The sequence below is a fragment of the Corvus moneduloides genome, chromosome 15, assembly GCF_009650955.1.
Source record: "Corvus moneduloides isolate bCorMon1 chromosome 15, bCorMon1.pri, whole genome shotgun sequence".
Taxonomy (NCBI): Eukaryota; Metazoa; Chordata; class Aves; order Passeriformes; family Corvidae; genus Corvus; species Corvus moneduloides.
Window position 1 is genome coordinate 15762123 of NC_045490.1, and position 14030 is coordinate 15776152.

At 42.0% G+C, this 14030-nt stretch overlaps 1 protein-coding gene across 1 annotated transcript; it reads left to right on the forward strand.

Annotated features, from left to right (window-relative positions):
- Window positions 1-2643: 2643 nt before the first annotated feature.
- Window positions 2644-7351, forward strand: FOXI1 (forkhead box I1). Its single transcript, XM_032124545.1, has 2 exons — window positions 2644-4442; window positions 5423-7351. Exons 1-2 carry the CDS (start codon window positions 3869-3871, stop codon window positions 5974-5976), a joined length of 1128 nt encoding a protein of 375 aa, XP_031980436.1. The 5' UTR covers window positions 2644-3868; the 3' UTR covers window positions 5977-7351.
- The last annotated feature ends 6679 nt before the right edge of the window (window positions 7352-14030 follow it).

The window sequence follows — 14030 nt, forward strand, 5'->3', positions numbered from 1 at the left end:
TTATTTTGTGGATGTGCTGGGCAGATGATTAGTAGAATAAGATATGAAGACTTCAAAAAGTAATCTACTGGACAACTGAGAACATAGAGAATTTTTCACTGTGTGAAAATGTCTTATTGGTGGATACTGAGCTGTTTCTGAATTCAGGGTAGGAATTGTTAGAAACAAGGTGGGTTGCTTGGTGTATTGACTCATATATGGACTCTTTTCTTTTAAAAACAATTTTTCCCTATTCTTTGTGACCATGGGAATAGTTCGTATGATCTTGTGCTGGTGTGTACACACCTCTCCCAAGTCACAGCATTTCAGAAACACTGGATGTGTAGGTTACTTTGGAGTATAAGTGGAAATGCTGAGGAATCTTGAGTTTAAATGAAATTAATCTGAACCTTTCTTAACCCAAGATTTCAGATATTTTCTTTTCTTTTATAGAAGGGTATTCAGTGTGAAGAAACATTACTGTTGGGTGGAGTAGAAGGGTACATGGGAGCTGACCTAAAAAACCTATGGAAAACAATGGTTCTGCCAGGGCTTGGCCTCAACCTTGCAGATTTTGGAGCTCCACTTAAGAAGAAATTGAGAGGAACAAATATTTGTATAATGCAAGAGCTGTCAACAGTCTTTGGTTTGACAATAGTCTGTGGTTGACCAGGCTTCCAGTTGGGAAGTGCACTCAGGGCTGTGCAGTACTGTACTGCACTGCAGTAAAAAGGAATGCTAAAAACAAGATGCATCCTGCCTAGTCACACCTGCTGACCCAATGCATTTTGAAATAATGATCATTAAACTGTCCCCAGCAGCAGCCTCCAATTTATTTGCAGAGTTTTTCAGCCCTAAGCAAGATATGTTAGTGTAGCTTGGTCAGCATGCCGCCTTTTTCCAGCCTCTTTATATGGAAGCCTCACCAGTTTTCCTTCTCTTTTCTCCACTTCTGGGATTGCTACCTTCTTTCAGCCCTGCCAAAAGGAAGACTCTCAATGGTGAGGACCCCAGGGCAACACTCCTGGCTAGACTCGTGTACCTCCAGTTCTGACTCAGCCACCACAGCTTGAACAGAGTTGATTCTCTCCTTGCTGCCTCCTTGCCTGCAAAGGAGCACCTGCAGCAGAAGAGCTGCTCAGGAGCATGTGCTGCAGTGACCCTGCAGCAGCAAGGTGTGTCCAGAGTACTGACAAAGTACCTTTTTCCTGGCACTGTTTGTACTCTGATCTGAGTAAATCAGGCCCAGCCAGCTGAAGGGAAGTGTTGCTGATGGGATCGTGTCCCTGCTGGAAGCTGTGCCAGCGCAGACGTGCCAGGGAGGGATCAGACCTTTGCACCCCCTTTCACAGCTCCGTGGCAGAAGCCCAGGGGTGTCTCTGCACCTCCCAGCTGTAAAAGCAGCACTTGCCATCCTCAGCCCAGTCCCTGCTTTCCTGGGTTCTGTGGGACACTTTGCTCAGGTGTTCCAACGGGGGAGGGCTGTGCATCCCCAGGCTCGGGCTCACCCTGCTCTGATGCACTGCACAGAACTTCATCAGGAGTCATTTGCAGAGGAGATTTTACAGCCTTCAGCAGTCTCTGGATGCAGAAGTAATGCATTTTCCCTTTGTAAAGCCTGGGCTGTTTTCAAAGCCTGCATTCACTCAGCACCACTTGAGTGTATTTTTATTGTAACTGTGCATGCAGAGCACCTCAGGGAATAAGTATTTGGATGTCACTCATCAAAGCCCATGATGTAGTTAGCTGAATTTTTACTTCTTGGAATAAATTTACAAGCTTTTCTTGCTTTCAAGGGGTTTTTTGGCAAAAATCTAATTTGTTGAGCAGGTTAAAAATGTATTATGTTTAATTTTCTCACTATATTCTGGGGCTTAAGTTAATATAAATGTGGTTTTACTCATGTGAGTGTTTCTTTAATGTTTTGTTCCATTGACTCTCCTGTAAATGGGGTTGTTAGCAATATTTGTACCAATATTTTCAGGAATACACATATAATTTTAAAATATATCTATATGTTAGTAACTTAACTAGGAATCTGAAGGGAAGGTTGCTCAAACAGCATTTTGCATGTTTGAAACTCAGATTCTTATGATGAAAAACGTTATTTCAGATTAGTTCCTTGAGGAAGGAAGCACTCACATTATTAGCTCCTGAAAAAAAATTCTTTTTCTTTCTTCTTTTTGTCCAAGTCACCTTTTGCATAGCAGTTGTCACTTAGAAAATAAGCCAGTCCTACTATGTTCCACTTAACTGTTGTCTGTTTAATGTGTGTCTCTGCACAGGTTATTTAGCATTTACATACTCTGAGCTCTCAGCCATTCAAATTAAAGTAGCAGCTTGTTTGTTGTGGTACAAATGATTTTCTGTGCAGTGAAAGCATGTATTTTTAAAGTAACAGCTGTAGAGCTGCATTTCTGAGCTGGCAAATTGGCTTGCTTTGTCATTCTGTACTCAATATTTCAGAAGTACTTCCAGTGGAATTTTTTTTCGTACCTTTCAAAGCAACAATACAGACATGACATTGGTGAATCACTAAGTCTCAGGGAGTGGGGAGTCTTGGTGGTTGTGCTGCAGCACAAAAGACTAAGATGAAGTGTGACAAAGCAAAAGGCCTTTGGTACAGCCAGGAATTAAAATCCATGGGTCAAATCTGGTGTTTCTGCAGAAATTATAGGACAAGGGCTATCTGGAAGGCCCTGTCATACCAGGACCTTCTTTAATTGCATGGGTATTAAGGCTGAGGCAAGTTCTAAATGATGTATGTGCCTTAATCCAAAAAAAAAAAAAAGCAAATATCGCTGTGAAGGGAACTGCAGCTCTGCTCTAACTCCAGTGCAGGCGTTCATGCAGGGAAGAGCTGCCACCCCCAGACAGGGGTGGTGACATTGCAGCTCTTCTCTTTCCTCCTTCAAGTGCACAGGGTGCCTTGCAAGGCCTTAAGGATTTTTCCAAGTCATAAAAGGGATAGAGGATTTTCCTTATTACTTTAAGGAATCAACTCCTGTCTGTATAGATACAGATGAAGTTATTGGAACTTGGCTAAAAAGAGCTGTGCCGAACACTGTTGCTGCTTTCCTATTTGGAAATTGTGCTGAGAGGTTTTATGAGCTCTGCACCAGTCCTGCAGGAAAGAGGAAGCAGTACTCAATGATTTCCCATCTCAGTTCACCAATTTAAGCTCTAAAGAAAGGTTTGATTATTAAGCTTGAAACTTTTTCTTCACAAGATTAATCCTTCGTTTAGAGAGTTAATTCCATTTATATCAGTAAGATTACTCACATGAGTAACCAGCTTCAGAATTTGCCTGTAGTACTGTGATTGCCTAGGGGGAAGTACAAGCAAGTCTGCAATTAAAGTTACAAAAGGAAAAGGTCTGACCTTTTGTTTTCTTTTTTCTTTTATTTTTTTTTAAGTATATATTTCTACTGTTTCATTGACTAGTGACAATAGCTTTTATATTTTGAGGTGTTTACTAACAGCAACACAAAATGGATTTTCTTTAATAAGAAAAAAATACTAAATGCTTAAGCTTCACTGTGAAAGGTAGAAAGAGGAGGATCTCTGAGTTTTAACTTCAAGATGCCGTAGGCTTTCTTCATGTGCATCACATTAGTGGAAAATTCCTTCATTCACTTAAGAAGATAAACAGTTGTAACTTTCACGTTTGGTTGATGTGACATCAATGACTGACTGGGACTGCCAGCATTCCAAAAAGGATATCGTCCTCATCTGCAGCCACTCAGGGCTGTGGGGTGGAGCCTGCAGCACAGGCTGAAACATTTACAGGTGCATAAGTACCTAGGGAAGGGCACAGGTGATGCACCTGTCCTGGGAAAGGAGCACTAGCACAAGTGTGTCACAGCTCACCAGCTGCCTGCGTTAGAGCATGAGCTTCTTTGACGCACAAACGCACTCCCCTCCACGCTGCAGCCCACAATTCCCAAACATCGGCCAAGAACCTCCGGAGATGAACATCTACTACGAGAACTTTTTCCATCCACAGAACATCCCGAGTCCCCAGCGACCAAGCACCTTTGAGACGACGGATTACAACACCACTCCCAATCCTTACCTCTGGCTAAATGGACCTTCCATTACCCCACCACCGTATCTCCCAGGATCCAATGCCAGCCCCTTCATTCCTCAGTCATACGGGATGCAGAGGCAGCTCTTGCCTAACATGCACGGCTTGGGAGGAACTGACCTTGGCTGGCTTCCCCTCCCGTCCCAAGAGGAGCTCATGAAGTTGGTGAGACCACCTTACTCCTACTCTGCCCTCATTGCCATGGCCATCCACGGGGCACCTGACAAGAGGCTGACGCTGAGCCAGATCTACCAGTACGTGGCTGACAACTTCCCGTTCTACAACAAAAGCAAGGCTGGCTGGCAGAATTCCATACGGCATAACTTGTCTCTCAACGACTGCTTCAAGAAGGTGCCTCGAGATGAAGATGATCCAGGTATAGCCCTCTCCCCCTTTTCCCCCACCTCTAATTAAACTTGATTAATTTTCAAATACCCCGTGCACTGTAAAGAGACATAGTAGCGCAGATACATGGACACAGTAGCACTTTGTTTTCAAAAGGCTGAACTAGAAAGCAGCTGTGCATAGCTGAGGTGTGAAACAGTGTTGCTGTGAGATCTCTGGAGGGAAGGGAATTCTGTCCTGCTTTGGGGCTTCCTGAGAACAGATCAATGAGCTGAGCATGAGGCTCAGCATGCACAGGAACATTTAACTGGGCAAGGCACACTCAAGACTCATTTGGTGTAATGCATGTCTTATGTCAAACTTAACTGGGAATTAAAGGGATCTGTCAAAGAAATCCAATGGCTTTGGGGAGTCAGTATTAATTCTCAATAGGAGAGAGCAGGCTGCTTTTGTTTGTTTCAGTAAGTGTTTTGCTTGGAATCACACCTCTGCCATTACCAACCCCTTGGCTGGTAGGCTTTATTCATTGTTTCCTATCAATAGCTGTTAAGAGCCTTTGCGAACATTAAAAACTCGTTGAAATTATTCTGCAACAGAGGGCCAAAAATTTAATTCTGTCTTGTTAGAAACCTGTGCTAGCCCACTGAATCTGGAGGAGCAGCCCAGTGTGGGATTTGATTACTCTCTGCCATAAATTCAGAAGACTAGCTATATACTGAAAACCTCTTTTCCTCACCAAGAAAACAAAACAAAAAGCCCTCCAGTGACTCCACTTGTAGTTTTGCCTGTGTGAAGCGTCAGGGCTAAATGGTGGAACCCAGAACTTTAAACTTTTTTCTGAAATCAACAGACTTCTACTTTTGAGTGACTAAAAATACATGTGTATTGCTCATGCAATTGTTCTGTTTCTGTGAAATGAGAGAAACACTGCAAAGCTCTAAATGACTGGGTTTTTTTTTTGTTTGTGTGCGTACTTTTAAACTAAAAGTGTGGGTTTGTTTCCCTTGACAGGAAAAGGGAATTACTGGACTCTGGACCCGAACTGTGAAAAGATGTTTGACAATGGAAACTTTCGCAGGAAGAGGAAGAGAAAGTCTGACATTGAGGCCAGTGCTGCTACTTTTGCATCTGAGAAATCCGAGGACAGTACCCTGACTGGCAGCCCCAAAGCTGCAGAGCATCAGGACATCTTGGAAAACTCATCACCTGGGACTGACAATTCACCTGAGAAAGAATCTCCTCCTCCCTCTTCCAGCAGCCCATGCCTCAGTAACTTCCTCTCCAGCATGACCGCCTATGTCCACGGCTCCAACTCAGGGAGCCGCTCCGGGCCCATGGGACTCAGCTCTGAACCCATTGACAAAATGGGGCAGAACATGGTAGGCTTCAATTCCTACTCCCCACTGTCCAGTATCCCCAGCCATGGTGTGGGGGAGTGGCCCAATTCCATGCCTTCCGGTCACCTGGGCCACAGCAACTCGGTGCTCAACCAGTTTAACACTCATTTTTACAGCAGCCTCAGCACAAACAACACACTGTACTCCAGAGAAGGGACAGAGGTTTAAATGAAAGATTCTAAGACACCAAAGTATAGTTATTTATAGGAGGAAATGATCCATGGGCAGGTGGTTAGCATTAGCCTCTTGTCTCTAGGGCCACACTGCATCCTCCTTCTGACAGCCACAAACTTGTTACCCATTATACTGAAATCACAAACACTCCACATTTGGCAGCTCCACATGAAAAATCAGGGGTCATAAGAGCAAGAATAGTAAAAAGTTCTCCTCAGACACTGCTTTAACTGCTGCCAACCAGCGTCCTCTACAGAAGTCCTTGAGAAGTTATGGTTTACCTTAGGCAGGAAGCTCTTTCTGGCATGGCACTAACATAGCTGTGCTTTTTAAAGTGATAACAGAAATGTGGTTGTAGCTTTAAATATCCTGTCTTCAGGAATAGGCTGCCTGTACTAAATGTGCAAGTTCTTATTTGGTCAAAGCTCTTCTGAACACTGCAGGATCCCTAATGCAAACCACTGTATAGTGAGTAACAACAAACATTTGAATGGTGAGTGCTGTCTTTGGCTTTCTCTCATGCCAGTGCAGACCTTGTCTAAAGCCTGACCCCCTTCCAGTCCCAGGGGGAATGTGGCTGTGCAGCAAACTGACATCATCATGGACACAACAGGAATTTTGAAGCTGAAGGGAAGCATAACAAAATACACTGGAACTGTCTTCTGCTGTTGGATCTTTGTGTTTTCAATTCTAATTACAGGGTCAACTTCATTCCTAAATGTAGATTTACATTTACACATGTAAATCTAGTCACATAAGGGAAACGGGATCTGTCCTGAATATATAAACATATATATTTAAGACATGTTTTTTCTGAGAAGAAAACATTTGTTATATCTTAACATTCTACATTAATCATTTCTACTGAGTAAAGGGTTTGAATGCTGGGGTGGGAGGTGAGGGAAGAAGAAAAGGGAGGTAAGTTTAACTATCTCTGAATTTCAGTTTCAAAGGCTGGATCTTTCAGAATATCCACTGCAGATATTGTAAAAAGTCTCTGTACTGTATTTTTTTTCATTTTGTAGAAGTCCGTGCTGTTCGTCCTTGCATAAATATTAGAAATAATTCATATTTTTCCTACACTCTAATGTAGTGACAAACATTTCAAAATATATATGAAGTTTCTTTAAACCAAGACTTGACTCGAGTTCCACATTTATGTAGAGTAATATCTCAAAATGGATAACCTGCAGCATACGTAGGCAGCAAGAGTAGCTGTTCACATCTGGCCACTGACCAGACTTTCGGAATGAGAGAAAACATCAGTGCATTGTAATAGATACCAGTTTGTCTTGATTTTTTTTTTAAACTCTACATGTTTTGTTACAGGCCACCCCAGAAGCATTTTTAATAAAGCCTTTGTATAGAAGAGTGTGTACCTGTGTTTGTTTGTACTGTACTACTTATACCTTTAAAAGTCTCCTTACCAGTTTGACTTGAGCAGTTCGTATGAGGAAGAGCAGGGTAATGGTAGCAGAAGGTCAGAACTGAGATGACATGTCCAGGCCACCAGCATTTGCATGCCTGGCAAATATAATTGACTGCTATTATGCAAAATACTATCACTAAATAAAAATCACCCTTGGAGTTTCCCTGCTGGAGCAAAGTGGTGCCAACCATTTAAAATTTCAGAAAGCAGACTGTTTTCACATGTCAATTAGCCCATATGACTGCAATTTTCCTGCATTCTTATTTATTATTTAATTGCTTTTATGTTTCAAGTTTTTCACTGTCAAGGTTGCTCTGACATTTCCTAGTTTTAGATCCACTATAATAAATTGCCTCTTGGGAGTTGAAGCCTACCTACACTATTAACATCTTTGTTCAATAAAAAAGAAAATGCCCTTCTGGTGGTGTCCTTGTGCCATCACTGTAAGTTTCTCTGAAGTCAGGCATGTGCTGAAGCCTGAGCTGTAACTCCTGCCCTCAGAATTTTTCAACCCTTGCAGACTCTCAGCCTGCTGGGTGGGCTGCAGTATGCCCTGCAACTCAGCAGTGGCAGCATTTGTCATAGAGAACTGCTCATGTTAAAGCTGAGAAACGTGTTCAGTCACTGTGCTTACGCTTTGGATTCAGCAGACATGCCATAAATTGCCCAGAAATACAGTTCCTGTAGAATACATAGTCTACAAACTCAGAGGAACTGTTTTCTTTAGTGCTGAAATGGAAAATGTTCCATTATGAACTGAGAGACTATAAGTGCAGGGAGAAAAAGGTGGAAAATAAAGTAAGAAGAAAGACATTGCTAAGTGACAGCAAAGAGTAAAAAGCAATTCCTTGTCACTCTGCATTTTGTTTGCCTCTCTTAGTGCCCAATCCCAAATAATAACAGCAACTCCATATAGGTGTGCATAAAAACAAGCTTGTGCTTCCTTGCTTCCCAGATGTTGTCAACCCAATACCACTTTTGGCTTCTGCATGCTGGGGAAGTTCTGCCAAAATGCCCATTCTCCACAGACAAAGGTACGTTCTCCACTGGGCTCCCTGAACACCAAGGAATCAGTTCCCCTGCAACCCCTGAGCTGCCTTGGCGTATCAGCTCAGCTGCTGAAGCTGCTCTTCAAGGAGGAGTGGAAAGATGTTTGCATGCGTTGTAATCCTATTTCTCCTCAAAACAGAACTACTTTGTAATGAAACAAATCTTCATCTGTATTTTTGTGTTTTTCAGAGAGAACTGGTTTTGGTAACCAGACATGTCAATACAGTCCTGGAGCTCCTGCACATGAGTGAAGCACCTTCAGGGAAACTTGGCAGCTATCCTTGTATGTGCAGCAGCACTGCTCTGTCAAAGGTGATGCTCCCATTCCTGCATTTTACCAATATGATCAGTGTAAGGGTTTTGGATGGAAGAGCATCTGGGTTTTAGGGATTTCTTTTGCCTATTATTTGTTGGTTTGTTTTTAACTATGCTATTAACTAAGCCACTGAAGTGGGACCCATAATTAAAATATATTTAAAATACAGCTGATATTTATAGACCTGTAGTCTGATTAATAAACATATTTACTGATGCTGTTCAAAAAGACCATCTGGGCTTTAAGAACTCTGAATAGTTTTCCCTGTTAAGATTCTTGATTGATTATTTCATTCTTAGAGTGTGTTTTGTGTTGAGGTACAGCTGTCTTCACATACCACTGTGGACACTGTGTTTCATGACTCTGCAGTTATTTGTTCCTGGTTTAAATGTTAACCCTGACAAGCTGCTCCTATCTCACCACAAACACATCCAGCCATGAAGTGCCAGAATAGGTTACTACTTGCTTTCCTTCTGTAGCACAGCAAAACTGCAAATACAAGAAGCTTTCACTGGCAGGCAGTGTGTTTTGAGCAATGACTAATGAGTAACAAGTTCCTACCCAAGTCTGAGGTATATTGCTGCTGAATCCCTGGGGCAGCTTCACTGTCAGCCATCCCATTAGAAACACCTTCCCTGGGTTCTTACTCCGCAGCTTCCCGGTTCTGTGTCCTGGCTGTGCAGCCCTGGAGTCTGCGAATCTTCAACCCGAGCTCTAGTACCAGGGAGAGGAGAGATTTGGGGTTCCCAGCAGAGTCTGGGCTCACAGGGATCCCTTGTACCACTGCCTCAGGGTTGTTCCACCTAGTTATGGGATCAGCTGCAAGCCTGGAGTCCTGCAATAATAGGTTCCATTTAGCTGAAGCTCTTTGTGTCCCAGCAGTCCCTTTGGAGCCCCATCTACAATTCAAGACATTTAAGCCACCAGGTTTAGAGATTTGGATTTAACTGCAAGATTCGAAATGCCTGAGTTTCCAGATGATAAACTGATGAGAGCTTAAATGTTACAACTTGTTCAAAGATGACACCAAGAGGTGTGGTACAGGTATCCCCTGTATAGGAAAATCACATTTCAGGCCTCAAAGTATTTACTTCTCCCATAAACAGCAATGGGGACTTTGCCAGATTCACTCTGAATTACAATGCACCAAGCTTTCTCTCATAAGGGGATAAGCTATGAAACTCTTCGCTGTTTCAGTGTCAATAGTTCCTTTGTTTCTTCATGTGAAAGCATTTCCAGGGAAGGAAAATAACTAACTTCTTCCCAGTAGGTTTGCCAATTCCTAACACCTCCGGTTTGTAGCACTTTGCAGCAATCTTTACAACTCTTTCTTCAGGATTTTAGAAAGAGCTGCCGTGGACCTGTGTAGTTTTTTACCTAAGTACCACACCTCTAGATCTGTGAGGTAATAACCAAAAGCCTCCTGTACACGTCTTGGAACCTCTAGCTTTCCCTGCTTTAAGTGCTGACAGCTGCAAGACTGTGTTGGTGTAGTGCTGGAGGTATTGCTGTTAAACACATCTCAGCTGGTGCTTGTCCTGAGCTAGAAACCTGCAGGGCTGTCATCACCTGGACAGAAAGACACTTTAGCTTTTCTTATTTATGCTGCAAGTCTAGTTCTAAGAGGGTAAGGACTGTGATCTACCCAAACAACCCTTCCGAAGTGTACTTGCACAATATCCTGCCTGCTGATATTTCATGCAAATTAATTTTCAGAATACCTCTCTAAAATGAATTTTTACATGTTTTGTGTTAGCTAAATTGCAGTGCAAATTGTGCTTTACCTCAGCATGGTTTTGACTCTTTTTAAATCCTAAAAGCATTCAGCTGCTAATGTCTTTGCAGCAAAGTGGTTTTACCCTTGTACAGCCTATGATATCCTTTGCTCTTTAAGAAGGAAGGTGCCAAGTTGAGGCAACTCTACAAGTAGCCATTCCAATCTTTTCAAAAGCGCTTTCACTATATGACAGCCAGCAGTATTCTTTGTGTTACGCATGCTTTGATTTTTTTAACTGCCCTGAACTGCTCCAAACCCTCTCATTCAATTCTTTGCAGCTGAAGATCTGTCCTGATGCCTCTTTGTTACCAGTGATGAGTTACACTAATTAGTTCCCCTTGCTTCTGTTCCTCTGGAAGATTCCAGAGGCAAGTAAGGTAGGCAGGCAGTAACAGGCGTTAGCATCAAACTCTGCATGAAGAGCTGTCAGAAGCTCTGCTGTAACTACATGGCACATCAGGAGAGCTTTTCCCAGTGTTTGAAATTGTGTGTGGGTGACCTATGACATCAGCAGTGGATTAGTAACACACTTCATCCCTGCAAAACCCCCAACTGCAGGAGCAACCTGCCCACATTGTAATGCTGATACTTTCGTAGTACCATGACACAGAGAAGCAAATTGTGCGTTGTCCAGTACCTGAATGATGGAGGCTTCCAGGCACCACATGGAAAATTGACTTGTGTCATCAGGGAAACGTTTTCATACATTCTGCATACAGGCTCATCTGGGTCTCAGAACTTCCCCGGAGTCAGGATGTCCCACAAAGCAATGGAGGTTATTTGGATTGCAGAACAATGACAGACACAAAGCTGCTGAGTTTACCCTTTCTGTTGCCTTTGCAGAGCTGTAAATTTGTGTGGAGAAGTCTCAGTACCACGGCACAGCAGGGTAATAATATAGCTCAGTAGCTATTTGATGTTGTTGTTTGTACAATGTGTTCTGACATGAGAAGCTTAGTGTTTGCTAATTCATGACAAGAGTTTTGTGTATGCAAACTTGCACGCAAATCAGGCATAATTTATTATGCTTCTCTCCAATGAGAGTGGAAGGAGAAAAACCACTGTTTAACTTCAGCCATACATTTTCCTATGAATAGGGAAGCTATTAAATGATTTATGGAAGGAATGTTAAGAATTCAAGGAGTTCAAAGAAGGTGGAGGGATATCTTTTTCCCTTGTCAACTGGGAACCTGGCTATTTAATGCTGATAAAGCCATCACCTAACCTGACTTAAACTGTTGTGCCCATGTGCTGTACCTGCATTTCACTGCATCACAACCAGGCAGATCTCTAATTAGAGGTCTTACTGTTATTAAAAAAACCCAAACCAGTTTAAAACAATTCTTGCACAGAAGAAGAAATGATGAGGGGTTTGATATTTATTCATTCCTTCTGTCTGTTCTTTGTAGCAGTCAGTGTGGCTAAAGCTGCAGTGAGGGCATTCCAAGATCCTTTCCTAGCCTAGGCCTGCCACAGCTGTGAACAGCCCTATTTAGCTCAGGTGTGAGGAATTCTCCTGGACCTTAATTTTGCCAGACTGGAGATACTCATTTGGCATACTCATACCTCTTTAACCCCATGAACCTGCATGATGATTTCCCTTTTGAAGTGAAATAGGTAACATTTTCACAGAGGTGAGAATTTTAGATTTTTTTTATGGTATTACATATTTTAATAGGAAATATCATAATGAAAAAATTCTACCCAGATGACTTAAAATTAATATTAATAAGCTGGCCTTATCACACATCTCTCTTTAATTTAAATTGAGTAGATATACTTTAATGCATGGTACAGGTACCATAAAATGAATATTATTTTTCATTTAATTTTATTGGATTCATTCCTATGCAAACCATCAGGTTGACAATGCAAACATGCATGCTAAAGGAGACATGTCTCCCCATGTGGACTAAATACCACTTAGATGGTGAACAAACATGCATCCTGCATGCAAATGCAAATGTTGAAAACTATTGGTTCCTCAGATGCTACACGATCCTTACTAATTTCTACTGAATATTTCATCTCTCTCCCTCTCCTTAACAGGAATTCTAGAGCAAAATTTATCTGACACTTTTCTTGTCACCTATAGAAAAGTTGCTGGGTTGTTACAGGGCCAGCCTTGTGTGTTCTAAAATCACAGGTTCTCAGAACCAGCACACTCAGGTCATTGCTTTTCCCTTGGCACTAAAAGCCATCCCCATTCATGCACCACAGCAGACAACACACAGAGCTACAGCTCAGAAAGAGCTGTGCTTTGCAATGAGACTTTTATCATATATATCATCTGCCATATGGCTTCATTAGTAATCAGATGGTGACCACTTCTTATTTGATGTAAGCACTAAATTTCATTGATCCTAGATTTGTTCTAAGGAAAAATGCAAAAGCTTACAGAACTTGAATATTTTTCCAGGACCACAAAGTCATCTCCTGTTGTGTTTGGAAGAGTTATATGAGCTAACTCTGGCTAGTTATGGAGCAAGATTGTTTTCACATTTGGATTTACCTAATCTTGTCTCCATGCACCTTAAGTGCATGTGCCAAACAAGGTGATATGCTCTGCAAGATATGTGCCTGCAGAGCAGTCACCATTTTCCTGCTACGTGTATCCTTCAACGTCTTTAAACCACTTTGATAGAAAATAGATGCAGCCAAAGAACATGTCATTTCCTGCCCTCAAGCAAGGATAAGACAATGTAAGTCATCTGCAGGTTTGCTTGCAATACGCTATTTCTGGTTTTTCATATAGTATGTTGTTTAAAGCAAATATTGTAAATTCAATTGATTTTTGATGGTAGCATTAAATCAAATATTGTAACTTTATGCAATTTTTGAAGACAGTATTTATGCAAATAAATATGCAAAGAGGCCAGGTCTTTTATCCCCTGGCAAGTTAGTAAGGTAGCCCTTAAAGGCTGACAGTCGTCAGACCACTGCCAATCAGGACTTTTTTTTCCCCTCTACCAAAGTGTATTTAACATTCCTAGGCCTGCACAGAAGGGTAAAAATAAGGTCATAGCTGTGGAAAAATCTGTTGATGATAACTGATAATATGAAAATGAAGCAGTCAAGCAGGCTGTGGATAGCACAGCCCAGGTCTACTTACACAAAAGCCAAGTTAGAAATGCAGTGATAGAAACATGAAAATTCTGGAACACAAATGAAACAGAAGCCACCAGTTGTGGTCAGATTAATCCTTTAATACTGCTGTTATTTCCTTGTTGCCGTGTGGGACAGGTGATGGCTGGAGTGTCCTGTTGTCCCAAATACACAGGGGGAGTAATGCCAACAAACATGACAGAGAAAGGGCTGACCTACACCCTGGAGTGTGGACAGCAAACAAAAACTCTTCAACTTGAGAATTTTCCAAGTTTACGGTTCTTTGACACAAGTGACAGCAGAAGTATTAACTACCTCTTGCAAATTTTGGACTTTAGTGTCACAGTGGTTTCTGCACAACTTTGCGAGTT